This window comes from Pipistrellus kuhlii, unplaced genomic scaffold (genome assembly GCF_014108245.1).
Source record: "Pipistrellus kuhlii isolate mPipKuh1 unplaced genomic scaffold, mPipKuh1.p scaffold_m20_p_9, whole genome shotgun sequence".
Classification (NCBI taxonomy): Eukaryota; Metazoa; Chordata; class Mammalia; order Chiroptera; family Vespertilionidae; genus Pipistrellus; species Pipistrellus kuhlii.
In genome coordinates, this window is record NW_023425595.1 from 21,622,878 (window position 1) to 21,648,892 (window position 26,015).

The 26,015-nt window shown below is 54.7% G+C and overlaps 1 protein-coding gene across 2 annotated transcripts in view; it reads right to left on the minus strand.

The window, feature by feature from the left end:
- Window positions 1-3,485: 3,485 nt before the first annotated feature.
- KCNC1 (potassium voltage-gated channel subfamily C member 1) overlaps window positions 3,486-26,015 on the minus strand; it is a 42,098-nt gene continuing 19,568 nt past the window's right edge. Inside the window, exons 2-4 of one of the 2 annotated variants that reach the window (XM_036426234.2) lie at window positions 14,007-14,940; window positions 6,886-7,074; window positions 3,486-4,894 (exon numbers count right to left, since the gene is read on the minus strand). In XM_036426234.2, coding sequence (XP_036282127.1) covers window positions 4,830-4,894; window positions 6,886-7,074; window positions 14,007-14,940 — 1,188 coding nt within the window. In that variant the 3' untranslated portion in view covers window positions 3,486-4,829. Of the gene's footprint in view, window positions 4,895-6,885; window positions 7,075-9,347; window positions 10,112-14,006; window positions 14,941-26,015 lie in introns of those variants that run through there. The other variant, XM_036426235.2, reaches the window with a different exon arrangement.

Below are 26,015 nucleotides of genomic sequence, written 5' to 3' on the forward strand. Positions count from 1 at the left end.
GCCGGGCCTGTGCGCATCCCACATTGCCTTCCCTTCGTGACTCAGGAGAGGGTTAGGCCCATGAGGGCGAGGCCCCGATGGCTTTAGGAAGTTACAGCATCCCAGGACATCAAAGCAGGAGGATCTGAATGATCGAGCCTCATGGCCTCACACGGCTTCTTTAGAGCTCTAGGAGCCTCCTGAGAACAGTGGCCACCTGGTGGGCTATTGCTAAAGGAAGGCCAAGTGGACAGAAGTCTGTGTCCCCACCCTCCACCTGATGCACAGCAGCTTTATTTTGATCTACATATTATATTAATTAGATTTCATATAAGATTTCACTTGACAAGGAGTCCTTGAGAAAGGTTTAAAACCACTGATGTTATCCAATGTTTTCATTGTTCATGTGGAAAAATAAAGGCCTAAAAAGGGGAAGTTATCATCTCAAGACCATAAACCTTACTCCTGGCCCTGGGTCCTGTTGGGAGGTGACCTATTCAGGGCCTAGACAAGGGGAGGCAGAGAGAAGTAGCCCTAGGACAAGAGTGGGTCAGCTCAAGAGAGTGGGGATGAGGACAATCCTGCGGCTCCCAGGCCTGAACCTACAGGTTGCCCAAAGCGTTGGCTGGCCTTGAGCACTGATGCTCCCAGCACCATACCTGGAAACATGGCTGCCTGGGCCATCAAAGTCCTTGTCCCCCATCTCGTGAGGCCAGTGAGGCCAGTGGGGCCCCAAGTGCTTCTGGAATGGGAGGAAGGACATCGCTGTGCACTCTAAGCTGGCTTTTTCCAGGTGACCAAGCCCTCAGAGGTGACATGATTGATGGCCCATACTGGAGCCAGCACACCATGACTGGCCAACATCCACAGGCTGGGTGTTCTGCATATGACACACCGGCCAGGGGGCCGTCCCACATGGGATGGTGCTTAGGCCCATCCCTCCAAGACAGGTTTTCCACACGTGAGGAACCGCCACACCTTCTCACAGGGTGGTAGTGTGTGTTCCCCCTACCTCTTTCAGCACCTGCTGGAAGAAGCCCAGTCCCATGTCCTCTGAGGCTGAGCCCTAACGCCTCTTCTGAGGCCTGTAGGCACAAGAAAGTGTCTCGGGGCACCTTCCCAGCCTGAAACAGGGTCAGATGATGCAGTGGCCTGAGCCTCAGCCCCTCGCTCAGAGCCAGAGTCAGACCCTCTTGGAAGCACACGGGGCACAGCGAGTCCACATGGAAGGATGAATGGCACCTCAGACTGTCCCGTCACCACCAGTTCCACTATCTCCCCCCTCCTGATGCAGCAGACAGGCTTTCTTTAAGGTAGTTCATAGGCTGGATCTGGTGGGTGTCTGAGCACTCCGGGGGTGGAGGGTGTGAGGGGCTGTTGACAGTGTCTCCCAGATTATTTTCTGAGCCCTCTGATCCCTGTTGTTCTTTCTCAGACTTGTAGATGTTCAAGCCCATCCTTCCTAAGAGCCTGAGCTCTTCAAGGGCCAGGACCAGGTGTAGATGGATTCTGGAATCCTTTCTCCGAGGATGGGTCCTGCTACAGAGGAAGTGCCCATCAAACATCAATGATGAACTTGTCCCTATGCCTTTAGGGTCACCATGGAGTGGGCAGGCTAAGATAGTGGAAGCCTTGACCCGCGCCCCCCCCCCCCCCATCCCCACCCATCTTCTGTTCCTATTTCTTACAAATGTTTGATGACGTAACCATTTCACAGGCAATGCCAATATCATCCACCTGATTAGCTAATGAACCACAGGAGTCAATGTGAGAAAATACCCAATCATTGTTAGAAATTATATTTTTTTCCCCTGATAGACTGAGTACATTTGTCCTCACACTCCTCCATGTGAGAGGAAGAAAGGAAAATGGAGAGGCAGGACCCCATTGTGTGCTCACAGGTCTTGGGTCTTGCCTTGGAATGATAGTTAGTGGGGTGTTCACCTCCTAACCTGCAACACACACTCTCTCTCCTGAGGGCAGGTACCCCATCTTGACACGCCCACCACCTTTGGTCCCAGTGTGCCATCAGGACAAAAGTGCTTGAGCTTGAGCTTGGGAATGGAGAGTCCAGGCCTGGAGCTCAGAGTAAAGCTCCACCCCCCAGACCCCTGCACATCCACTGCTTCTGAGAGAGGTCACTTAATGATCAATGGAAATTGGGAGTTAGCCCATGAGTGGGAAGTGCTGGTGAGGGCTGGAGGGAGGGAGTTCCAGGTCCTACAGTGCATATGAGTAGCTGCTGCAATTTCAGAGTGTCCGAGTGACTGGAACATGAGGCAGGTGGGAGCTGGGAGAGGAGGTCTTGGTAGCCAATTTAAAGTAGCCAATTGCATTCTAGGGCAACAGGATGTCTAATAGGGGAGTGAGGGAGTCAGATGTGTGTAGAAAGCTCGGAGCATGTGAAATGGCCTCTTGGTCACACCCATGGCACTTCATGAAGGAAAGCAGCAGGCCAGGTCCCGAGGGTTCTGGGATTTGGGACTAGCAACTCTAATGTTCCTATCAATTCCCAAGCTCTGGAGTCAGACCACCTGGGTGTAAGATCATGGCTTCATCATTCATAGGCTCTGTGGCTCTGGGCCAGTTCCACTGTGCCTTGTTCTCTTGCCTCTACAATGGGCATGTTGAATTACTGTGGGCTCTCATTGGACAATCCTCTCAGATGCCCCACACATAGCAGATGCTCACTGTATGTTCATCTTCTTTCCCCATTAGCTACCTTGTCCCTGAAAATCCACATTCCAAGTGGCTTTGTGTTGAGTCCACCTGAGTCCACCAGAGGCACTTCCCCCAGGGGGAGCCCAGCTAGAGGGCATGTGACCTGCCCTGCAGCCGACGAGACTGCTTGGCTTCTCCGCCTGATGCTTATGAATGGCTGGTGCTTATGCATGGCTGTTCCAAACACAGGGCAGACCTGCCAGTCCTCTGGCTGCAGGAGCCCTGGGCAGAGGCCTTACTATATTCACCACCCCACCGACCCCTAACCCTTGGTTCCCAGGCCTCTCGGGGCACCAGGAAGTTGAAGCAAATGCTTAGAGGGGATGAGAAACTTAGATAAAAACTGGGCCCCACCTTAAGCCCCCTCTTCCGTTCCACCCACCTCATGTGATTGTTGGCTCAGGTTCAGGCTGGGAGACGTCAAGGGAACTGAAATCAAAGGGAGACTGACACCCACTTGTTTGAGGCCCTGGGCAGATCACTCCCCACTTATGGGCCTCCATTCAGAGGTTCACTACCATGACCGCTAGGTACTTTTCCACCTGAGCGTGCCTGAATTCCCTAACTGCTGGGAAAAGAATGGAACCTCCCCCCCCCCCCCCCCCCACTCTATCCTCAACCAAAACCAAGTGAACAATCCAAGCAAATCAAGATCCCTAAGAGAGGGCTCCGCTCTCTTCCAAGACACCTCCAGGCTGAGGGAGGGGTATGCTTAGGATGCTCCCCCAGACTGGGCCAGCAGGGTAAGGCACCCAGACTGAGGCAATAAAAACCCAGATCCACGCTTCATCTCGAAAGTCAGCATTTTATTGTGGAGGGCCAGGGCCCGGGGTGGGGGAGGGTGTTGAGCTAAAGCAGCATTGCTCTCTTTCCAGGAAATGTTGCGAGCTGCAGCCAGAGCTCGAGACGTTGCATTTTTTATTTTTTTTTTCAACTCAAGCGTGTGTTTCTCAAAAATATCATTCTTCCCCACCTCCACCCTCACCCCCGCCACTAATTTTAGAATCAGACCAAAGCCAAGTTACTGTCCTCTGCGTCTTTTGGGAAAATACTATATTTATTCGAGATGCAGACGTGTGTCTCTGCAAACCTCCCATTGCTTCAGGAAAACAAATCTGCTTTAGACTATACAGAAACCAGGATACAAAATTTATTTCATGCTAGAATCGCTTTGCATAACATTGGGCATGCAGTTTTTACTCCGAAATACTAAAGTGCATACAATGCCAGGTTGTGCCTTAGTAACGGAGGAGGGCCGCCCCTCCCGCCGTCCTGACCTTTCAGTGCTCTAAAGAGACATGTGGGAGATCCGTACGACGTTGGTTATTTACTACGAATGGTTTGTCATGAACGTTGGTTACGCTGGATCTACACACCAGAAAAGATGATAGAATCGACCTAGACTAGCCGCTGCCAGGGGTCTCGGGCGACGTCCGAGGGGTCACAGGCATGCCGGACAGGGAAGAAGGCAGCAGTGCGCGTTTCCACACTTGTATTTGGAGCAGAGTTCTCAGTTTCCACGTGAGAGATGATTATGAAGGTGAGGTCAATATGACCGATGGATGACCGACCGACTGCCCTTCCGGGAACCCTTTCTCTCGATCTCGTGTACAAAAATAGGGAAGCAGTGTGCTCCCGTCCTCCCCTCCCCCCCTCCCCAGAAATGTACAGGTTTCTACCGAACGCCCTTACAGTCTGGCTCCAGCGAGTGTAAAAGTAAAGAGCTTTGAAAGAAAATAGAGGAGGACTTCTGTGTTTTTCTTCTCTTCGTTGTTGTTGTGTAGGGTCATCACACAGTTGCAGGGGGTGGGTGGGTTTGGCTTGCTGGGTTTTTCTATTTTACTTCATGCAAGTCATGCTAAGGAACCCCTCCACCTCCCCCTCCCCCAGTAAAATAAAATTTAAGAAAAAAAAAAAAAAAAGAAAGAAAAGAAGGAAAAGAAATTCTCTACGGTCAGTTACCATTTGGCCGTAGGAAAAGCTACGTCCGTCCTAGTACAAGGCCTGGGCCACTCGGACTCGTCCGGCAAACCTGCATGGCGTGCATTTACTCTGTCCGAGGGCGAGGAGGGGCTGCAGGTCCACCCAGATGCTTAATAGCCACCAGTGTCCTGGGCCAAGCCGCCTGGTCAAGTCACTCTCACAGCCTCTGTCGGCATATACTTAGCAATGACAGGGCTTTCTTTGCAAAGATCTGTATGTAAAGAATACAATTAACACTTGAGCGTCTCTTCTTGGCTCTCCCATCCCGCTTGGTACTTAGTTCTTAAGGAGGAGGAGGAAAGACAGAACAGCCGCATGCAGAGGCAGGCAGGTTCTTCTCCAGCTGGCTTGGTTTTCCCATGCAGTGAGCCAGCCCCGCACACCTCTTCCTCTCCCTCCTGGGGACCGGGGAGAGCCCCTAACTCCTCTCTTACTCTGCACGTGGCTCATGGCCTGGAACCATCCTGAGAAATCAAGTCCTTGGCCGCTGTCCTGACTCCACCAGAGCAGGGCTGGGTGGGTGTGGGTGGGGGCACTCCACCCTTGGCGCCTCCCAAAGACTCTGGCACCCGGGCCTCTGTGGGATTGGGGTGTGTACAGGGAGAGAGGGCTCCCTCTGCCCCACGCTCCCCGGGCTGCTGGAAGCACAGCAAAGGGACTCTCCTTTCTGCTCTCCTAGGCCACACAGATGGGTCCAGCACTCAGGGTGGAGTTGGCAGGCAGCCCATGAGACCTTACCAGGCAGAGCACAGCCCCTGGGACCGTACCTGCTTCCCCCTCACTCCCCTGCCTGCCCCTGCTCCTGCATTCTAGAGCCTCCCCAGGGGGGAAAAGCCAGCTGCATTGGGCCTATCCATGGAAGATGCCAAGGATGGGCCTTCCCCCCTCCTCGCCGGCAGCCCTCTGCCATGCAGCACCATGCAGGGAGCGCTGTGCCGCGCTGGGGTCCAGGGGACCTCCAGGCAGGGCAAGGAAGCAGGGGCCAGCCTGGACCAGGTGGGCACACTAAGCACCAGTGACCAAGAGCACTTTCCATCTCCACATGGGCTGCCTCCCCTTGTCTGGGGTTGCCCTTTATTTCGATTTCTGCCTTTTCTCCCTGTGTGCTATGGAACCACTTCGAATGCTGAAGCACTTGCGAATGGCCACAGGCTACAGCAACTGTGGCTCTAAAAAGCCACCTGTTTGCTGCGGCCCAGCCTTCTCACCCTGGTCAGCATGCATCCCACGTGAGTGGGCATGAGGTGTTCCCTCACAGGCACGAGCTGCCCGCCAGTCCGCTGTGCTGAGGGTGGCTTTTTCTGCCTTCTGGGCCCTGGGCCGCTGCCTGGAGCCTGGAGCTAGGGTGCTCTGGGCTCCCCTCCCAATCCCTCCAGCCCCTGCTCAATCAAGCTCTTCCCCAGGTGTCAGCCTAAGGTAAGGTCGGGTAGAAGGAGTCTTTGAGCAGAGGCCTCCGCGGAGCTCAGCCTTCGCCAACCACAAGGGGGCGCTGACCCCACCCAGGGTATGGCTAATCGGGATGGGGATGGAAGGGGCTGCACAGTCCCATGTTAACAACCTTCTCTTGGCAAATTCTCTGTCACTAGCAGTGTTCTGACTGAAAGGACACTAGCTTCAACCCCAAGCCTGAGAAGGAACCCCAAGGCCTGAATCCACCTTTTTCTTCATGGTTTCCCTCCCAATGGTCTGTGGATTCTCTTTAATGGATGCCTCTTCCAGAACCTGGATCTTTGAGTGGCTGAGGTCACAGAGTCCTGGCCAGGCTGGGCCCATCCCATTGCCCTCCTCAACCACTAGGTGGGAAGATCACTCTGCCTTTTGGGTCTGACCTGCCTGCCAGAGCAGCCTGGAGCAGTCGAGGCTCCTCACAGCACCCCTCGGTAACCCTGTGTTTTTAGGGTCATGGCCCGTAAACGGCCAGCCTATCCCTGAGCCCTTCCTTCCAATCCCTTACGTACTGATCTTTAATACCAAACCCCAGTTGCCTGGACCTCATGTTCTTGCTGCCAGACTCCATCCCCCTTAGGAGAAAGGAAGTCAGATCCCAAGGGGCTGACCTTGGGGGCTCCTTCTGCTCCCTGCCCCCCATCAGTGTGCCTGCCTGCCCCTCAGCGCCCCTCGCCCGCCACCCCGCCCCCCCATCGGCAGGAGCGGGAGGTGAGGCGGCCCGGTGGATGCAGTGCCCCAGCCTCCTCTACATACCCTTTCTCACTCCTCCACCGGGCGGGCACGTGTACTCCCCAGTTGATAAGAGGAAGCAGGGTCCGTATCTCTCGCGGGTGCCCGAGCGCGTAAAGGGCAGGCCCTCATCGGGAGTGAGGGCCTGGTCTATGTGGGGGCAGTCTTCGTTCGCCAGCGCGGCCTTCGCCACCTCCCCATTCAGTTTGGAATCTTCAAACATATAAGCAGAAGCTATTGAGACACTGAAAACTGTTTAGTCGGGGGGGACAGGCCGGAGGTGGGGCATTGGCAAAGGGAAGCCCATCCCCGAGAAACCAAAAAGTGAGGGGCGGTGGAGGGAGGCGGGAGGCTGGGATTCCGGCTCGTTCGGGCAGCCTGCCGGCTGCCCACGGTGCTGCGAAGGAGGGGCTCCTGGGTTTGCTCAAAGTTTGCAAAAAGATGAGTTGGCAGGCCCAGCAAGCGCGGTGCCGGGGGCTGGGCCCAGGGCCCGAGGCTGGGCCGATGAGACAGATGGTGTGGATGCGGACATGGAGAGAGGGCCAGACACAGAGCTCGGGGAGAAGACAGACAGACATGCTGAAACACTGCAGTCCGGAGAGGCAGCCTTTTCTGACCCCTCTGCTGCTGACCAGAGCTTAGCGGCCTCCCATCCTTATCCAGCTCAAGCTCCCCTAACCCCATCCAGACCCCATCCATCACCTCTACCTCAGTCCCCATCCATCACCTCTACCTCGGTCCCCATCCATCACCTCTACCTCGGTCCCCACTTAGATCCCATCTGCTCACTCACTTCACGCTGCCCACCACACACATCCTATCTGATCACATACCCTGCCCGCGCCCGCCCCCCTCGTCCCCCGAATGATTCTAACCTGATCACTCTGTATGCCCTGCCCCCCATGCAGACTAGGCATGGCCATACAGCCTCCTTAGTCCCAATCAGACCAGTCAATCTGCTTCACCCTCCACAAAGACTTAGGCTGGTCACTCAGTCTGCTCTGAGGCCCACACAGACAGCCAGTGGCGTCCACCGCGCTCCACACCAAGCAGGCCCGGCCAGCTCGCACAGGCAAGACAAGGATGTTTGCATGAGGCAGTGACAGCGGCCATGAATCGGGAGGGGCTCCCATTCCTCTGTCTCCTCTCAGCAGCATCCCCCGAAAAGCAGAGCAAATGGGATGTATAAAGACAACGGCAGCTGATGGACTCAGGTGGGAAGACAAGTCTTGGCCTCTGCGGTAGCCTGAGAAGGAACCTGGGAGGAAGTTTGGGGGTTGGGGGGAGGGCACAGTGTGGCCAGAGTAGGGAGCTCACCCAAGTCCAGGAGCATCGCCATGGACATCTCTGGAGCTGGCAGAGGTAGCGCTGCCTGGTCTCTGGGGACTGAGCCTGCCCCACACTCTCTGCTCTCAAAGCAGAATCTTCCTGGCCAGGGTGGGACCCACCCAGTCCCCACAGCGGGCACCCTGGCTTTCTCAGAGATTTCCTCTAGGGCGAGAGCCTCCAGGGAAGACAGACCCCACCGTGAGTGGACCACAGGAGAGGAGGCTCTTGGAAAGATTAAAGGGGGGGAAGCTGGAGACAGTCACTTCCGGATTTGACCCTGTTCACATCACATCTGTCACTACACGCAGAGGTGATCCTCTCCCGCGGCACACGCTCAGTAGGCCTGTGGGCAGGGTCACGGCCGTGTGCACATCATGTCACTACAAAGAGGCAGTCAGTCAAAGGTGAAATGGACCAATCAGGTTTATTCGTAAAGCAAATCCAAGAGGAAAAAAAAAAAATCCCATCATGATTTTTGGAACTTAAAAAAGTCTGCATACAAGATGGAAAGCAGTTCACGTACAGTGCGTTTCTCCACAGATCCCAGGGGCTTCGTTTCCCGCTTTACGCTGAGCCAGAAGGGCCAGTTACCAAGGTAACTCTGACACCATGTGACTGGGGCTGGGCCTCTCCGGGGTTGGGGGGCTGCCTAGCACTTGGGGCGTGTCTGCGAGCACACACCTGTGTGTACAGACAAGCCCGGTCCTGCCTCCCACTCTGGCTGGCCCCTGGCTTGCCTCCCAAGGGTCTCTAGGTTGGGGGAGAAGGGTGGAGGGGAGCGGGGGGTGGGGAGGAAGAGAGAGAGAATATAAGGGAGGAGGATGAGGAGGAGGATGTGATGAAAGTCAGGGCCCTCAGCACCCTGCACCAATTTTCCTCAAGGGGAAACAGCAAGTCCTCCCAGGCAGTATCTCCATCATCTGGGCCATCCTCTTTCAGTGGAGGGGTCCACAGCCTCCGTTCTTGACCAGGGGAGAGTCAAAGGAGGAGGGAGGAGCCCAAGACTCCTCTGGCTCTGAGTGCTCTGTCCCCACCCCATGGCTCTGACCCTGGAGCATCCAGCTCCCACAGCCTTTAAAGGGTCCAAAGTTGGGGCTGGTTTTTCCTGCAGGGAAGGGAGCAGGGGCAACTGGTGGGGATCCCCAGGTGGGTGAGGGACCCCAGGACACATCTGGGTCTGCTGCTTCTCTCAACCATGACTTTGAGGAGGGGCTCTAAGTGGGTGAGAGTGTTTAGGTCTCATTCTGTGAAGGAGCCAGCCTCCCGGGGCTCTTGGCTTATCTGCAGGTTGGGGTGCTGTCAGAAACTGGGGTAATTCTCCCTCCCCCACTCCAGAGGGGGGTGGCTAGAAGAGAGAGAAACAAAGGAGGGGCCAACTCTCCCAACCTGGAGAGTCCACAAAAAAGGCCAGAGGGTCAGCTCTTCCAAGATTCCCCCACCCTGCTGCCCTTATCCCCCTCCTTGCATGAGATGGCCACCAGGAGCCTCGGTTCCCACCTGCTTCCCAGAAGGTGGGAAGATCTGCCTCCCCGGCCCAGGGCCCCTCAGCCCCACTAGACTCTCGGCTTGCGATGATGAAATGGCAGCATGGGCAGCGGCTCGCAGAGATGGTTTCCAGGCTTTGAAATGGGCTGAGATAGATGAGCATCCGCAAGAGGGTCATTTTTTTTTAAACTTTGGAGCAAGGAGAACCCGGTGTCAGGGCCCTCCGCCAGCGGGGCTGGCTTTTCGCCCCGGTCTCTGGGCACCACCGATGTACTTACTGTTCAGACCAGCAGCGGGCGCCGGGGTGGGGGTGGGGGGGCGCACACGGGGCTGGGGCAGGGTTGGGGGAGTTGCTGGGCATTTCCTTGGGTTTAGCTCCAAGGGTTCTGCCCAGTAGGGGGCTCAGGGAAAAAGTCCCAGGCTATCGGGGGACAGTCTGAGAGACAGGAACAGAGTACAGTCGCGAGAACCGGCACAAGTCATGCAACAAAACGAGGAGAGAAAAAGAGAGAAACATGATTAGTGGAGAGAGAGAAAAAGAGAGAATATGAAAAACACAGAAAAGAACACCAGGCCTGGCCCTCAGAGTTGCGTCATTTTTCTGAACCTCCCCTCTTAGCCCGTTTGGGGGCCGCACAAACCCCACACGGACCCCGGCGGCCCACCCTGGCCCTGTGTCTGAGCAGAAACAGAAACCTGATCAGCTCATGCAGAGGGGCCCTGCCCACCCTGCCTGGTCACCTCTGCCCCTGTGGTCACTCTCCCTGCCCCAGGCTAGCACCGCTCCTGGCCCTCTCTGCAGCCAAGGGGAAAAGGGGGGCTGGGAGAGGGGTTACCGTGGATGCACTGCTCAGGGGACAACCTCCTGCTGCCACCCCACAGATGACCCAGAGACTGCAGCGGGTTCCCATATGGCCCGGGCAGGGTCTTCGCTGGGGCCTCACTGTAGCTCTGTGTGCCTTTGTGCAGGAAAGGGGTCTGGCCACCACCCCTCCCCCATGCCAGCCCTCCCTGTTCACCTATGGTGGGACCCCGAAGTCTGGACACCCAATCCTAGAGGACTGCCCACCCCACAGGAGCAGAGGTGGACAAGACATACGTGAATGGATGTGAGCAAGTGATCTGGGCTCCTGGCTGCAGAGGGGGGCGGGGAAGCCCCTTTCTGGGAGAGGAGCACCTTCTCCTGGGCTATGAGCCCCAGGCAGCCTCTGATTATGTGGGGTGACCTCCTGGCAGTCCCCCATAAGGTCCTACAGCCCCCCAGGACAATTCCCCCCAACACTGAGGCCATGCCAGCCATGGAACAGAGGAAAAGACCAGATCATCCCTCACAGACACGGGACCTGAGGCTTGGGAAAGAGCAGAGTGGAGGGGAGGGGAAGGGGCTGCTGGCAGGACTGGAAGGCCTCGCTGGAATCCCAGGGATCCTGCCCTGATAGGGAGGTGCCCTCAGAGGCCAGCATGCTGAACGCGGCCTCAACCCACCTTCTAAAAGAGGAACTGGAGAACCCTAGGTTTCCCTGAGGCCGCTCCACTGCCCCCCACCCCGGGGTGGAGTGAGGCTGGAAAGGCCTTGGGGGCTGCATCTCACCCCCCTCAATCCTTGCAGGGCCTGGTCTCCACCCACATTTGCCTTCCTTTCCTCTGGCCTCCCCACTCACTCACGAATGCACCCCAGCCCCTCGCCCATCCAGGTGCATAGCTGAAAGCAGAAAAGGAGGTGAATGGGAAGGGACTCAGGGAGGCAGAGATGGGGGGACACACCTAAGGACCACACCTCTCTCAGTGACAGTTAATCCGGGTCTCACGTACCAGCTTTTGGAGGAAGGGGTGTTCTGGCTCAGAGGGGGTCTCAGAATCAGGGTGGATGGGTCTGGACATTAAAACAGCACCAGCAGGGGAAGGGAGTACTTGGGAAGGGAGAAGAGATCCAAAGTGGGGATGGGGCATGGGGTGGTGGTGGTGGGGTGGGGGAGAGGCAGGAGGAGGATCCTGGCAGCTGGGCTCCAGAGGACAGGCTTGGGAGGGCCCAGAATGCCTTCTCAGCCACAGAGACTACTCCTGCCAGAGCTCTGAGTTCTTGAGGCCAGGGGCCAGGGCCGGAGGCTGCAGGAACAAGACTGCCATGGCTGTGGGCCTGGGGGATCCAACAGGGGTGCATGGATTTCCCAGGTCTGGTGCAGCATGGGAAGAGGGCTTGTGTCCCTGGACTGGCTGGTGTACATGTCAGAGCACACAGTCTGCTTTACCTGTGTGTGCATGCATATGTGTGTGTGCATGCATGTGTGTGCGTGTGCATGCGTGTGTGTGTGTGTGTGTGTGTGTGTGTGTGTGTGCATGTGTGCATGCGCGTGTGCGCTTAGCACATGAAGAATACTGGCATTGTCAGGAATGTGGGCAATCGGTGCCTAACGGGAGTGAACTGAGGATTCTTGACAGGGTGACCTGGGCGCCCATGCTTGGGGCACCGATCTGGAAAGATCCAGTGTGGGGGAGGACTGACAGAAGGGCCAAGTAGCACCATGGTGATGCCACTCAGGCTCAGCTCTTCTGAGGGGCCTGGAGGAGAGCTGGGGGCCTGGCCAACCTGGACCCTTTCCTAGAGCCCCAGGAGCTTTCCTTGCCATGGTGGTGGGTCCTGAGGTCAAACAGCTAGTTAACGCAGAGCAGGGAGGTGGGGCAGGAGCCATGCCTTGGCAGGGAAGCCCGGCTCCCCTCTGGCTCCTTATTCCAGCTCTTGAGACCCCTGCCATCCTCTGGCCCAGCCCTGGACACTAACCAAGTTCCTTTCAGGTGCCTATGGGAATCCCAGGAAGGAAAAAGGTGTGGGGACAGAAGAAGGGCTGAGTGGAAACGTGGGCCTTGGGGGTACCGCTCTGGGCAGCACAGCTGTGGAATGAAGCCAAATGGTGAGCGAGATGGGGTGGGTGGGCAGAGAGAGCATCAGCAGGGAGAAAGAATCAATCATACACTGGGGGAGACAACCCAATCTAGGGAAAACTTGCTCATCTAGGGCTGAGCTAACCTGCAGCCCTCTGCCAGACTTTGGACCCAGGATGTCCTTCATAAACTAAATGCTACCTATCACTCATCCAGCCCCCTCCCCGCCATGGTGCTTCACTCCGTGCTGCATTCTTCTCTGGGTCATCTATTCCCTTGAAATCCCTGTGTCCACAGAATAAGTTGATGGTATTCCATGGGTAGAGGTAGACTATGGGCTTTATATCTTCGGACCAGAGCCCCGTGATCAACTTTATGTGCTATGTGCAGGTTCTCATAAAACTGAGATAGTCCCATAACGAACCACTAGCCATGGAATATTAGAATATATCCCACGGTGACTAGTATTGTGTCATGCCCCCCTCCCCTCCCCCCTCCCCAACCCCCACCGAATTAATGGGAAAGTGGTTGTTACACTGGTTGGGGTGTCATGTATTGCTGCTGCAGTCCCTACCGCCAGAAGTGGGGAGAACCATCGGTGGGAGGTGGTTGCTGGTCTGTAGCGCTTTCGCCTAAGCTGCCCGGGGTGGTGGCCCCTCTAATCCTTTGCTCACCAGCCACTTCCATCAGAAGACCACTCAACCATCAACCCAAACAGACAACGTGAAAGCTAGGGTCACTCCAACAGTTTCTAAAGATAATTGCTAAACTCTAGAGTGATGGTAGAAGATGAGTTGGATTGGCATGCTATGGGGAAGTAAGCTCGTTATGGAGGGCTGGAGGCATCTCCTAGGACACACCTGGAGCTCGGCAGCCAGAATCAGAGCACGAATTCTACTCGGCTATGGAGACAGGCTCTGCGGGGGGTGAGAATCCTTGCTACTGCCTTTGCAGGGACCCTCCTGCCAGATCCCATGCACCACTTGTGCTGTCCGCACAGCCTGAAGGGAGCCGTGTAAAGACCCAATCAGAAGGCTGTCTGCCATTTCCAAATCACGCCCACCCCCACCCTGCCCGGACGCCAGGTCAGTGGCCCGAGTCAGAGACTCATGCCGGACTCCTGCCCACCGAGCAGCAGCTCCCGGGCTCCTGCTAAGAGAGTCCTCAGCAACCTCGAGGACCATGTCGTCTCTTCAGAACCTCATGAGACCAGCACGTCAACCTCCTTACCCAAGGGCTGCCAGTGAGGTTCCTCTAGCTGGCTCTCGCCTCGTGAACGTGGCTGCCCAGCATCTCCCTGGGCCCCCAGGCTCCGCACACACCTCAAGACTGAGTGTGGGGGTCCGGGGTTGCCCGTGGAACTAAGGAAGCAGTCTGGCTGAATCTGGAATCATCGCTACAGGGGGCAGAGGTGAAAGGTCAGATCGACATGCCTCTAAGAGGTTTCCTACCTGCTCTGTTAATTTCTAAAATTTCTTCCTGGGCCAGCGGGCATGTGTCACTCTGAGTACTGTGGTGTGGAGAGTTTACGACAGATTTACAATAATTGGGAGATCCCAGCTGCGGCGGCCGTGGAATATGCTTCTTTTTTTTCTTTGGTAGTTTCTGCTTAGCCATGGCTAAGGAGTAGTACATCCCGAAATTGTTCACAATGACCGGCACAGGCATGGCGATGGTCAGCACGCCCGCCAGGGCGCACAGGGCTCCCACCAACATCCCGGACCATGTCTGCGGGTACATGTCTCCGTAGCCCAGCGTTGTCATGGTGACCACGGCCCACCAGAAGCCAATGGGGATGTTCTTAAAGTGGGTGTGCTCGCTGGCGCTGGGGTCATTGGGCTGGGCCCCTATCCTTTCGGCGTAGTAGATCATGGTGGCGAAGATGAGGACGCCCAGGGCCAGGAAGATGATGAGCAGCAGGAACTCATTGGTGCTGGCGCGGAGCGTGTGGCCCAGGACCCGCAGGCCCACAAAGTGCCGGGTCAGCTTGAAGATGCGCAGGATCCGCACGAAGCGGACGACGCGCAGGAAGCCCAGGACGTCCTTGGCGGCCTTGGAGGACAGGCCGCTGAGGCCCACCTCCAGGTAGAAGGGGAGGATGGCCACAAAGTCAATGATGTTGAGCGAGTTCTTGATGAACTCGACCTTGTTGGGGCAGAAGACGACACGCATGAGGAACTCGAAGGTGAACCAGACCACGCAGACGCCCTCGATGTAGGTGAGGAAGGCCTCCGTCTCGGCCTCCCGGTAGTAGCGCACCTGCGTGCCATTCCGCACGTTCTCGATCTCGGTCTTGTTCACGATGGGGTTGAAGCGCTCGTGGGTCTCCAGGCAGAAGGTGGTGATGGAGACCAGGATGAAGAAGAGGGAGGCCAAGGCCACATACTGTGGGGGAGAAACACAGTGTCAGAGGGCAGGCCCTTCCGCCCAGAGCAGAGAAACGTGGGGTGGTGCCTTTGTGCTAGGTCCAGTCAGATGGTAGATGACTTTTTTTTTTTTTTTTTTTTAACCGCTCTCTCTGTCCTCCTAGGAACTCACATAGCCAGGGAAGATGCCAGCACAGTGACCCTGCCAACACAGGGCTGAGCTGACAGGACACTTTTCCTTCCTCAGGGCACGGGGTAAGGACACTCGGGGAGTTAAAAGATTGCTTTGTTTTCACAAACATGTTTCCATTCCTCTTGGATGTGCAGCTAGACTACATTTCCCAGCCTCCCTTGGGTTAGATGTTGTCAATGACTGAGTTCAGGCCAGTGGACAATGAATGAAAGGAGTATGCATTAACGACAGGTCTGGCTCATAAACCCTTCCTACTCAATATCCCATGCTCTTTCTTCCCTCCTCTCCCTCCCCCTTCGTCTTACTTCCAGCAGTGCCACCAGGAGGAAGGAGCCTGGGTCCCTGAGAAGAAAGACCACTAAATACTCTCGTTGAACTCGAGTGGGAAATACTAGTACACTATTTCGTTAAGCCACTGTGGTTTGGGGTGGGGAGACTGGTTAAAGCCTTTAGCCACCCTGCCTAATAAAAATGACCTAGCTTGCTGGGCTGAAGTTGGCAAAGAAATGAGAGGGGGCAGCTACGGTGATATCTGGCCACATCTCCCATCTTTCATCTGTACTTCACTCACGGAATCTCTTTCAGGTTCTATCCTATATAGATCTAAAGATATCTAGATCCAAAGAAAATGTTTATTTGCCTTCATCTATCCTCCTAGGAATTCACATACCCAACCTGGAAGTGAGTCCCCCATCCTTGGAGGTACTCAAATAGAGGCTAAATGGTCATTCTGTGCCAGTTCTGGCATCAGGAGGTGAAATGGACAAGGTATCCTCAAAGGCACCATAAATCATAGGGTCTGCATTTTTTCCTGCTGCCTGCCAGACCCAGGGTAGGGGTGTGGGTGGGAGAGAGGAAGAAACTGTTGGGATGCTGGGACTTTTCAAACATATGTGAGTACCTGCTTCTTTCAGATCCCATCAGTGAGAAGGAAATGGCCAGAATATCCCAGTCTGTCCAGAACCACCTGCTCTGAGCCCCTGAGCCCCCTGGAGAAATATTCAGGAGACCCTTTGCTTTGCTTTGGTTTGGTTTGGTTTGGTTTGGTGGCCCCATATGATGACCCCTTGAGCTTCTCAAGCCTGCAACATGGGAATCCAAGGAAAGAGAATCAAGTAGCTGTCTGAGCTTCAAACCCTCTTACTCAAGACTGAATTCCAGGCAAGGTCTCTTCTTATAGACTCTAAGTGGGTTACAGACTCCAGTGGGTCCCCCGGAACTCTAACAGACCATGGCCTCCTTAGGCATTGCCCTGGGCAGATGGAACCCTGGCCAGTCAGCTCTCCTCCAGGGGCCCAGCAGGTCAGTCTTGCCTGCATGTTCCTGCTGCTCCCCTTTCCCTCTGGACTCTCCTTCTCTCTGCTTGGCCAAGACAGACCATGGTCAGAGGCAGCCCTGGGCTACAGGCTGGAATAGGTGGCATCTTTGGCCCACAGAGGTGCCCTCATATATAACTTCAAGGAGTGCCATGGTCTCGTGTATCTTCAGCAGGAGGCAGCCAAGCTGCTTCTAAGAATTACTTTAGTTTGCATTGACGCCCATCTCCAACTGTTTTTTTTTGGGGGGGGGCGGAAGGGGGTAGGGGGGTGGAGGAGGGGATGCACACTGGAAGTCTCAGAACAGCCTAGCGTTGTCATGGTGACCACGGCCCACCAGAAGCCAATGGGGATGTTCTTAAAGTGGGTGTGCTCGCTGGCGCTGGGGTCATTGGGCTGGGCCCCTATCCTCTCGGCATAGTAGATCATGGTGGCGAAGATGAGGACGCCCAGGGCCAGGAAGATGATGAGCAGCAGGAACTCGTTGGTGCTGGCGCGGAGATTCCCCTGAGACCTGGCACCCAACTGGAAGGGATCTAGAAGCCTAGAGCTAAGCGGACCTTCCAAGCCACATTGTGGGTGGGGAAGAGGAGGACTCAGGGAAAGGGGCAAAGTCAGCATTTCAGAATGTAAGCATAGAGAAGCCTTTAGATTATCGGATCCAAGACACTACCTGCTACAGATGGGGAAGCCTGTGGTCCAGAAACAGGAAGAGATCTGCCCCAGGCAACCACTATGGGATGCTGATAGTCCTGTAGGCTTAGACAATTGAGCAATTTTCAAAAACTTGATTTAGACTACTAGAGACTGTGATCCCTATGCACCCTTCTTCCATTCACCTATCCTTCCTTTTATCTACCCATTATCCATCTTTCCTTCCTTCCTTTCCTTTTCCCTTCCATCCACTATCCTTTCTTCTATCCTCTCTCCCTCCCTTTCATCTACATGTTATCATCCTTCTCCCTCCTACCCTCTCCCTCCCTCCTTCTATTCCTTCCTCCCTTTTTCTCTTCCATCCAACAGGCATGCATCCATTCTTTCTTCCTTTCCTTCCTCATTAAGAACCAGGTTATGCCCAGCACAGAGGGGATCCCTCAGGGAGGATTCCAGCCCAGGCTCAGGGAGCTCCTCGCCCAGCGGAGGGTAAAGGACACCCACAGAGACAATGCTGTGGACTGGAAAGGTGAGCCCCCTCAGCCCTATGAAGTGGTGAGGCTTGGACAAGGTGGGACAGGGTAGGGACTTAAACCAGGTCTTTCAACTCCAGAAACAGCTCTGCAAGGGTCCAGACTAGGGGTGTCGAACTCAATCAGAGAAGGGGCCAAAATCTAAAATCCAGCCTAAATTGCAGGCCGAATGGTTTACTGAACAGTCATAAACTGTCATTGTGATGGAAACGCAGCGGAGTGCAGTGATGACAGCGCGGTGTGGGCCACATTGCAAGGCCTGGCGGGACGGATTTGGCCCGCGGGCCTTGTGTTTGACACATGTGGTCCAGACAGTGCCAACCTGGGTCACTACAAAGGTGGACCAGGGAAGCAAAGTGGAAGCACCTGAAAGAGGTACATGTCCAACCCAGGATTATCAGCACTTTCCATCACCAGAATTGCCAATGCTCTTGGAGCTAAAACACCACTGTCTGCTGGATATTTGGTCCCAGGTTCTCTCTGAAGGGCCCCATTTTGGAGCTTGGCATTGTGAAACTCCAAAGATAGGTCATGCCCGAGCCATACCCTCTTCCCTGGCCTTTGTGAGAGAGGGATGCCAAGAGGTAGGGCCCATTGCACCCATGGGCTCTCGATCCTGGGTGATGGCAGAAGGCAGGAGGCACCTCTCCTTGCTGCCCCACCAGCCATGGCATCACCCTCCTAATTGGACCCACATCCATCCTCCTCTGTCCCCTCTGCTTATATGTGACTCTCTCTTAACAGGGCTACTGCCTTCAATGCTAACAGGTTTTAGGCATCAGTCTTGGCCACCAGTCCTGCCTCCAAACCAGAGGGAGGGACTGGCTGGGATCCCAGCTCTGCATGCTGCCTGCCCATGCTGCCCACAGAGAAAAGCCCTAATTCCTCAGCTGGGCATGAGATTCTGTTCCCTGGCCTCCCTGACTTCCTTCCATGCACCCAACATTCTTGTCAGATGCAACCCTGCCATTTCTGACGCCACACCTCCGTGTTTCCCCATCTCCACATCATCACATCTGTTGTTCCTTCCACCAGAGTGTTCCTGCCCATCTTTCTCTGGAAAAACCCATCATCCTTCAGCACCCCAGTAAGTAGCCCTTCTCCTGTGGCACCTTCTCCAGGTGGGACTCTTTATTGCAGCTGAGACCCTTACGAGGTAGCAAATGAAGAGACTCCCCAAGGAGCCTCTAAATTCACCCCTGGGAGACAGCCAGCCTGTCTCTAACTCCGCTCATCGGTGCTCAGGGAGGCGCATGGGAACAGCCCACACTGGGCACTGATATCCCAGGAGACTTCTCACTCCCAGGTGCCCCATAGGCCCCTAGAGCTTTCATCCCATTGGCTGCTCTCACATGATAGATCTTTATGGGGAAACTGAAGCCCAAAAGAGGTCAAGTCTTATAGGAAAAAAAAAAAAAAATCCTTGGTTATCAGCCATCAGTGGAGATGCTATCTAGATTCCTTCCTCTCTGGGCCCCAGAATCAAATGAGTGGGGATGGGGTGGACAGCAGCAGCCAGGCTTCGAGCCAGACACTAGGCCTTCTTCCCAGGGAAGCTGGCAGAGGTGGCAGCTAGGTCTCCCGCCCTCCTAGGCTCCCGGGGGCCTTCCTTCTGGCTTTAGCTGCCGGCACATGCTCCTTTGTTGCAGGTAGAACCCCAGCAACATCCGGGTCCAAGTGGGCTCTTAGGAAGGCTGTGGAGGAAGGTACTCGGTTGCTCAGACCACCACATTCTCTGAAGCCTAAAGACTAGTGCACAGCCAAAACAAGAGCTCACACCCGCTGAGTCCCCAGCCCCCTTCTGTGTAGCCTCAGGGAAGCGGAGCATAGGAAGGAGAGAGGGGGACGCTGCCCAAGCTAAGGGCCTATTCTGTACCTTAATCCTCACACACCTGGTCAGACAGGTGGCCATGTTCCATTGGGCCAAAAAGCAAACCCAGGTACAGAAAGGTTAAAGGACCAAGTGTTGAAAGCTAGGGATGAAGCAGAGGCTTGGACCAGAATCGATCTAGCTTCAGAGCCTAAGCTCTTGCCACCACTAGAGTGACCACAGCTCTTGGGGCTAGGAACACAGCCCTGTGCACTGGGAAGATGACCCTGAACATGTCTGAATGGTTCATCTTGAAGGCTGGCACCCACAGCCCAGACCATTTGAGGGCAGGCTATGCCCATCTCCAGTGACGAGAGAGACGGGATGCCTGGACTCACAGGTTGGGGCCCAAACATGCCTGAATGGCTCATGGGCCGCTTTGCCCAGGACTTGGTAGTGCCTGAGGCTAAAGCAGCCCCAGGGGCTGGCGTGCAGCCACACCATGCTCGGGGAATCAATGCTGACAGCAGCCTTGGATGGTCTAGCCTGCATTCTCACCTGGCCTGCTTCCTTAAAGACTCAGAAGGCCAGTGGAAGATGACTTCAGTTTGTTCAAGAAGCTCAGCCAGAGGGAGGTGGGGAGAGTTTAAGGGGAGGGGAGGGAGTATCTGGGATCAGTGGACTCCTAGCAGGGAGGGAACCCCTGCCTAGCAGACTCAGGGCAGCAAGTCTGGGCTATCACTCCCTGTAGGGGCTGCAGGCAAGGGCAGGGCTGCCCCTCATGTGAGCTGTCTGCCTCCCAATCCCAGTCACCCAGAGGACATGGAACAGTCACTCACAGACCACAGACACACAACTACCCAGAGTACATACCTCACCCATTACCTAAGCACATACACGGTCCATGTGGCCACACAAACTACAGCACAGTGTCTCTCTCTCTCTCTCTCTCTCTCTCTCTCTCTCTCTCTCTCTCTCTCTCTCTCTCACACACACACACACACACACACACACACACACACACACACAGAACACAGAGCCCATGGAGCATACTGAAACATATCACCACACACCACACATACACATCCAGGTGCTGCACTGCAGGGCGCACACCCTGCAAGCCCCACACAGCACTCTCGCGTGTACACTCAGAGCACACAGAGGATGCAGAAGTGGTCAGCACACAGCACACCCACTCCAGATACAATAGACCACAGCCTTGCCACTCAGCTGGCCCCTCCTCTGCCTACTGCAACCCCAGGGGTATGACTGACTCAGTGTCTGACTCTCCAGCTCGCCTCGCCTCTGCCTCCCTGTCTGATCTGATGGTGCCAGCTCCTGGATTGCCCATCCCTAGGGCCTACCCATCATCTATAGGCTTCCTGATTTCCCACCACCCACCAGACCTTGTCTCCTTTCCCCAGCCCACCCCTGCAGCATCTGTGCCCCCACATCCAGGATCCAGGCCAGCTGTGAGGCCAGTCCCTCCTGGGCTGCTAGCTGGTGAGGGGGCACACAGGGAGCTTTGCCCAGCACTCCAGGGGTCACCTCAGCGACCACCCTGTGAAATTTCAAGACAGTATGGGCAAGATCTCCTGATAATGCCAGTAGTTTCTGGCTCTTCCCCTCCAGAACCAAATCACAAACCATGAGAGACCCACCAATTGTGTTCTAGAAAGTGTAGCCATGGCAACGAAGCAAGGCATCCCATTTCTATAGTAACCAGGGTGGTGAGGCTGTTGCCTGTAAAGTCAAACAAACCTACTAACGATCTGTTGACTTAAGAAGATGGTTTATAAATCACCAACTTATTTTTTTTATCATAGCCCCACCCTTGAAACCATAAATCAGAAAGGCAATTTACTATCTATTAAAATGACCAAAATGTGCTATGACTTCCATTTATAAATTATTTATGCCATGGTCATCTTTTAAAAATTGTACTAGCGTTTCAGAAGTGTGCAGGGGTTCGCTGTGGGGATCTGGGTTCTTGCAGTTTTTTTCTAGAAACAAGGCGATGGAGAGAACAACGTCCTGGTCTGGCCGCATTCTCGCCCTGTGACTTTGGCGAGGTAATCCCCCTCTCTGGGCCTCAGTGTCATCACCGGCAAAGTGAGAACTGGATTCGGTGAGGTTTCAGGCAGTGGGGCTAGTCGGGGAGCCATGGCTGGGCTCCAGGCCCCGGGCCCCCAGAGGCTCCAGGTCAGATTTTCCGTCTAATTAAACCTGCCCAGCGGGGGTGTGCAGTGTTTGAGTCAATCTGCGTGGAGTCAGTGATGCAGAGCAGGCAGGATGGCCAATTGGCCTAAATAAATTGTCAGTTGAGTTTGAAAACCGAATTAGACTCGTCTGTGCTTCCTTGCACTGGGCGTGCCCACAGTGTGGGGGGCTGGTTGAGGGTTGGGAGGGGGGGAGAAAAAAGAGGGGGCACTTTGGGGTCGGGCCCCTTTTAGGGTCCATTAATAAATGCCCCCCACTATCAACTCCCAGCAGCCTGGCTGGGTCCTGAGCATGTCATCCGGGAGTCCAGGCCTGGCCCCCATTCCTTCTCACTAGTCCTTCCTTCTTGGCACCCAGCGCAGGGAGCAGTGGGTGACAGGAGCTCCCGTGGTGCTATGTGGAGGGTGGGAGCTGGAGGGTGTGAGTGTGTGCGGGAACGTGGCTGTGTGGGCGCCTGTTTGGGAAAGTCTGTGTGCTGGGAGCGTGCTGGCGGGAAGGGGAGGCAGTGTGTCAATGTGGAGTAGGGGTGTACCGGGTGAAGGCATGTCACCCGCTGATTTGACCTGACTCGAGGCATGTGCAAGGAGCCCAGATGCCCCAAGAGGTAAGAACCCACTTCACTGAATCCATGAATTCATTCTCACTACACGCCCAGAAAGGGCTGCAGAGGTTCCCATGTTGCTTCATTCCAAGGTGCACATTGTGGAAATGCAAATATGTCATAAAATGTGTACACATCTGTAAAACAGCATTTCTTCCCATTCCCTCAACATGCTGTTATTTGACTCATGGCATGTCTTACATCGGTGGTACCTTGGACTTGTGAACTACATGGTCATAAGATACCCAGAACATCAAGATGGAGAGATGGAGGAGAGATGGAGAGAGAGAGAGAGAGGAGGCCCTCAGAGGTTTCTGGTCCAAAAGCTGCCTCTTGTGGCAAACACGGAGAAAGGGAGGCCAAGGTCACAGAACTCTCAGATGGAGTGGGGTTGGGGGCGTAAGAGCCAAGTTCTCCTGAAGCATCAGTGCTGGGCTCTAGCATGGGGCTTCCTTCTGTTATGGCCACTGAGCCTTTACTTAAAGCACCCTCCCATGCCCCTCCGCTCTCCAGGTCCCGTCTGCCTAAAGGACCGCAGGTCTGAAGCAGCTCGAGTCCCGCTTGGCAAAGGAGGCAGTAGCTGAAGCAGAAATGGTGGGACCCTGAGTTCAGACCAACTGGAGTGTGGGGGCCTGGCCTGGCTGGTGACCTTGGGCAAGTCACTGGCCCTTTCTGAGCCTTCATCCCTTGATAGGGAGGAGGTGGGATAGGATTCCTGGCCTCCCAGTAGCTGTGATGATGAAATGAAATGATACGTAGAAAATAAAGAGGAGCTATGCAAACACATGGTGTCAGTCCCCACGCAAACCTCCCACTTTGACCTCCAGGGGGCCTCCCACCTGGTCCTTTCCCATCAAAACGAACCGCTTGGGATCAGAGTGCCTCACGTGCGGGAGAGCCTAGAATCTTAGTCACAAATGGGAACCGCTGAGCTGGGAGCACCTGGGACGGGGGCAGATGTGCCCCCACATCACAAACAGCACGGCTGTCCTCCAGAGATCCTCCGCCCGCCCGCCCCTGCTCAGCCCAAGCGGCTTGAGTGAGCCTGAGTCCGGTGGGCTCCTGCCTGGGCCTGGCTGAGCAGCATGGTGGCCAGTCTGCCCCAGGAAGTCCACCCTTGTCCTGGGGGACAAGGGGAAGGGTGTTTCCTGGGGACAGCCTGTGAAAGACCCTGGGGGACAAGGTCAGAGAAGTCTCTGGATTTAGCAACAAGGAGGGCTTGATGAGGGCTAAGCCCAAGCCCCTGGGAAGGTGGAAGAGAAGACAGGGCAGAAACCGGTTTGGCTCAGTGGATAGAGCATCAACCTTCGGACTGAGGGATCCCGGGTTCGATTCGGTCAAGGGCATGTACCTTGGTTTCAGGCACATCCCCAGTAGGGGGCGTGCAAGAGGCAACTGACCGATGACTCTCTTCATCGATGTTTCTAACTATCTCTTTCTCTTCCTCTCTGTGGAAAATCAATAAAATATTTTTAAAAAAGAAAAAAAGAGAGAGAAGGCAGGGAGTGAGAGGCCCTCCCTGGAGCAATGTGGTGGGGCATGAAGGAGGCAGAGTGCTGGGAGAGAACAGCTGAGTGGAAATGCAAATGCAGATTCCTTGGCCCCACACCCAGAGTCTGGGGTTCAGTAGTGGTGGGAGGGACCAGAATTTACCTTTAATCCGCATCCTCGGTGGCTCTGGTGCCACCAGCCACATCCTGGCATTTGGGGCCAGGTGAGACCCAGTGCCAGGCAGCTCTGATGCACAATGAGCCTCATTATCCTGAGACAACATTAGGGGCTGAAGAGCAGGGAGCACAATGGAAGGGAAGAGTCCTGGGCTTGGCCTCAGAGGCCGGAGTTCGAATCCCAGCTTTGCCACTGGTTTATGATTGCAGGCAAGTTAAAATCTTGGAGACTCAGTCCCTTCATTCTTAAAATGAGGACAATGATAATAGACTCCAGGAAGGAAGGCATTACTGAGGGGCTGGGAGGAGCAGGCGGGTGTCTAGGAATTTTCCAGATCCGGGGCAGAACCCTGGGGCGAGAGAAGCCCAGGGCTGCCAGTTCCCTTGCACCGTGAGATTCACACTGGGATTCTAGGAGTTGAGCCAAAGTTTCCCTCTACAAAAATCCAAACACAGCATTTTTAAAATTATTTTTTAAAATCCTCACTAGAGATATGGTGTGTGTGTGTGTGTTTTTTTCTTTCTTTCTTTTTTCCATTGATTCTAGAGAGAAAGGAGGGGAGAGGGAGAGAGAGAAACATTGATCAGGCACCTTCTGTATATGTCCAGACAGGGAATGGAATTTGCAACCTGGGTATCTACCCTGACCGGAAACCAAACCCATGACCCTTTGGTGAATGGCACGATTGCTCTAACCACTGTACACATGGGGAGGGCCCATTAACATTTTAAACTCAGAGAAATACTAGTATTCCCCACAGGAGATGGCTCTTCTGGTTCACAACTTAGAATGGTCTGTGTGTCTGGGTGGACTTGTCTGATGAGTTATGGAACTCTTCATATTTCCTTGCCAGGGAGCTCAACTAAATTTGGTGCTCAGCTCTGGACTAATCTTTTACCCGGGTTTGGGGTATCACTATTTCTTCTCTAGTATTCTTATTTTTTATTTTCTTCTTCATTTCTAAGGGTTCTGTTACAGGTATGTTTCATGGGCCTCACACATTTTTGTGCCACTCTGCGGGATAAGGAATAGGGGACTGAGATTCCCAGGTCAGGAAGTGAGTAGGAAGGCATCCCGTATGGGGTATATTGGCCTCCCACGGGGGAAGGTCAATAATCCCCGCTGTGGTAGCCCTAAGGCTGCTGTCTCTGTTGGTGACCACCAGGGAGAGGAGCTCCTGAGGCCACTTGTTCTGTCTTTAGACAGCTCTAGAGACATGTTTCTATTCCTTAAGTCAACCTCCCTCCCCTCTCTCCCCGTGATCCCAGTTCTGCCCTCTGGAGTCACCAAAGACACCTGCTTGCCTTCTTCCCCGTGACAGCCTTGCCTACAGCTGCAGGTGGGCCTCCGACCCCACCCCTGAGCCATCCTTGCTGCAGGCCAGGTCTCCGCTTCTATCACACTCCCTGTCTTGGGCCGACTCCCTGGCCTGGTTCAGAGCCTGCTTTTCTTGAGCACTCACTGTGCAAGGCTAAATGGATCTCATGCTTTACCCTTTTCAATCCTTACAATCCCCTTGGTGGCAGGAGTGTTTAGCTTTGTTGAGCCTCACTGTCCTCTGCTATCAAGTAACAATGACCGCCATTACCAAAATGATCTCATTCATCTTTAAAAAAACTCTCTAAGGGAGATGTCATTTCCTCCATTTTGCAGACAAGAAAATTGAGGTTCAGCATGATTACGAAGTGCAAAACCTCAAAAACCCTCAGAGTTCGGAAGTGGTAGGCAGAATTTGAAACCAGGCTGTTCTGACCCCAAACCATTATGTGCTACAGCTTCCACTACCTGCGCCATCAGCAGGTCTGTCTTGATTGTCCCCATTTGACAGATGAGAAAACTAAGGCACCAAGCTTCATGGTATGTCCACTAGGAATCCACTGGGAAATTTTCCCCTGTGCCCCCCTTTTTTTTTTTCATTGAGTCAGGGGTCCTAATTCCCAATAGGGTATGCATGTGTATATATGTGTGTGTATGTTGGGGAGAAAGGAATAAAAAGATGACCCAAGAGGGACAGCTCAAGGAGGGTAGTGGGCACAGCCCAGGTAGGACCACAGTTGACTGTCCACCTGCTCTCTTTTCAACAATATTTAATCCTAATC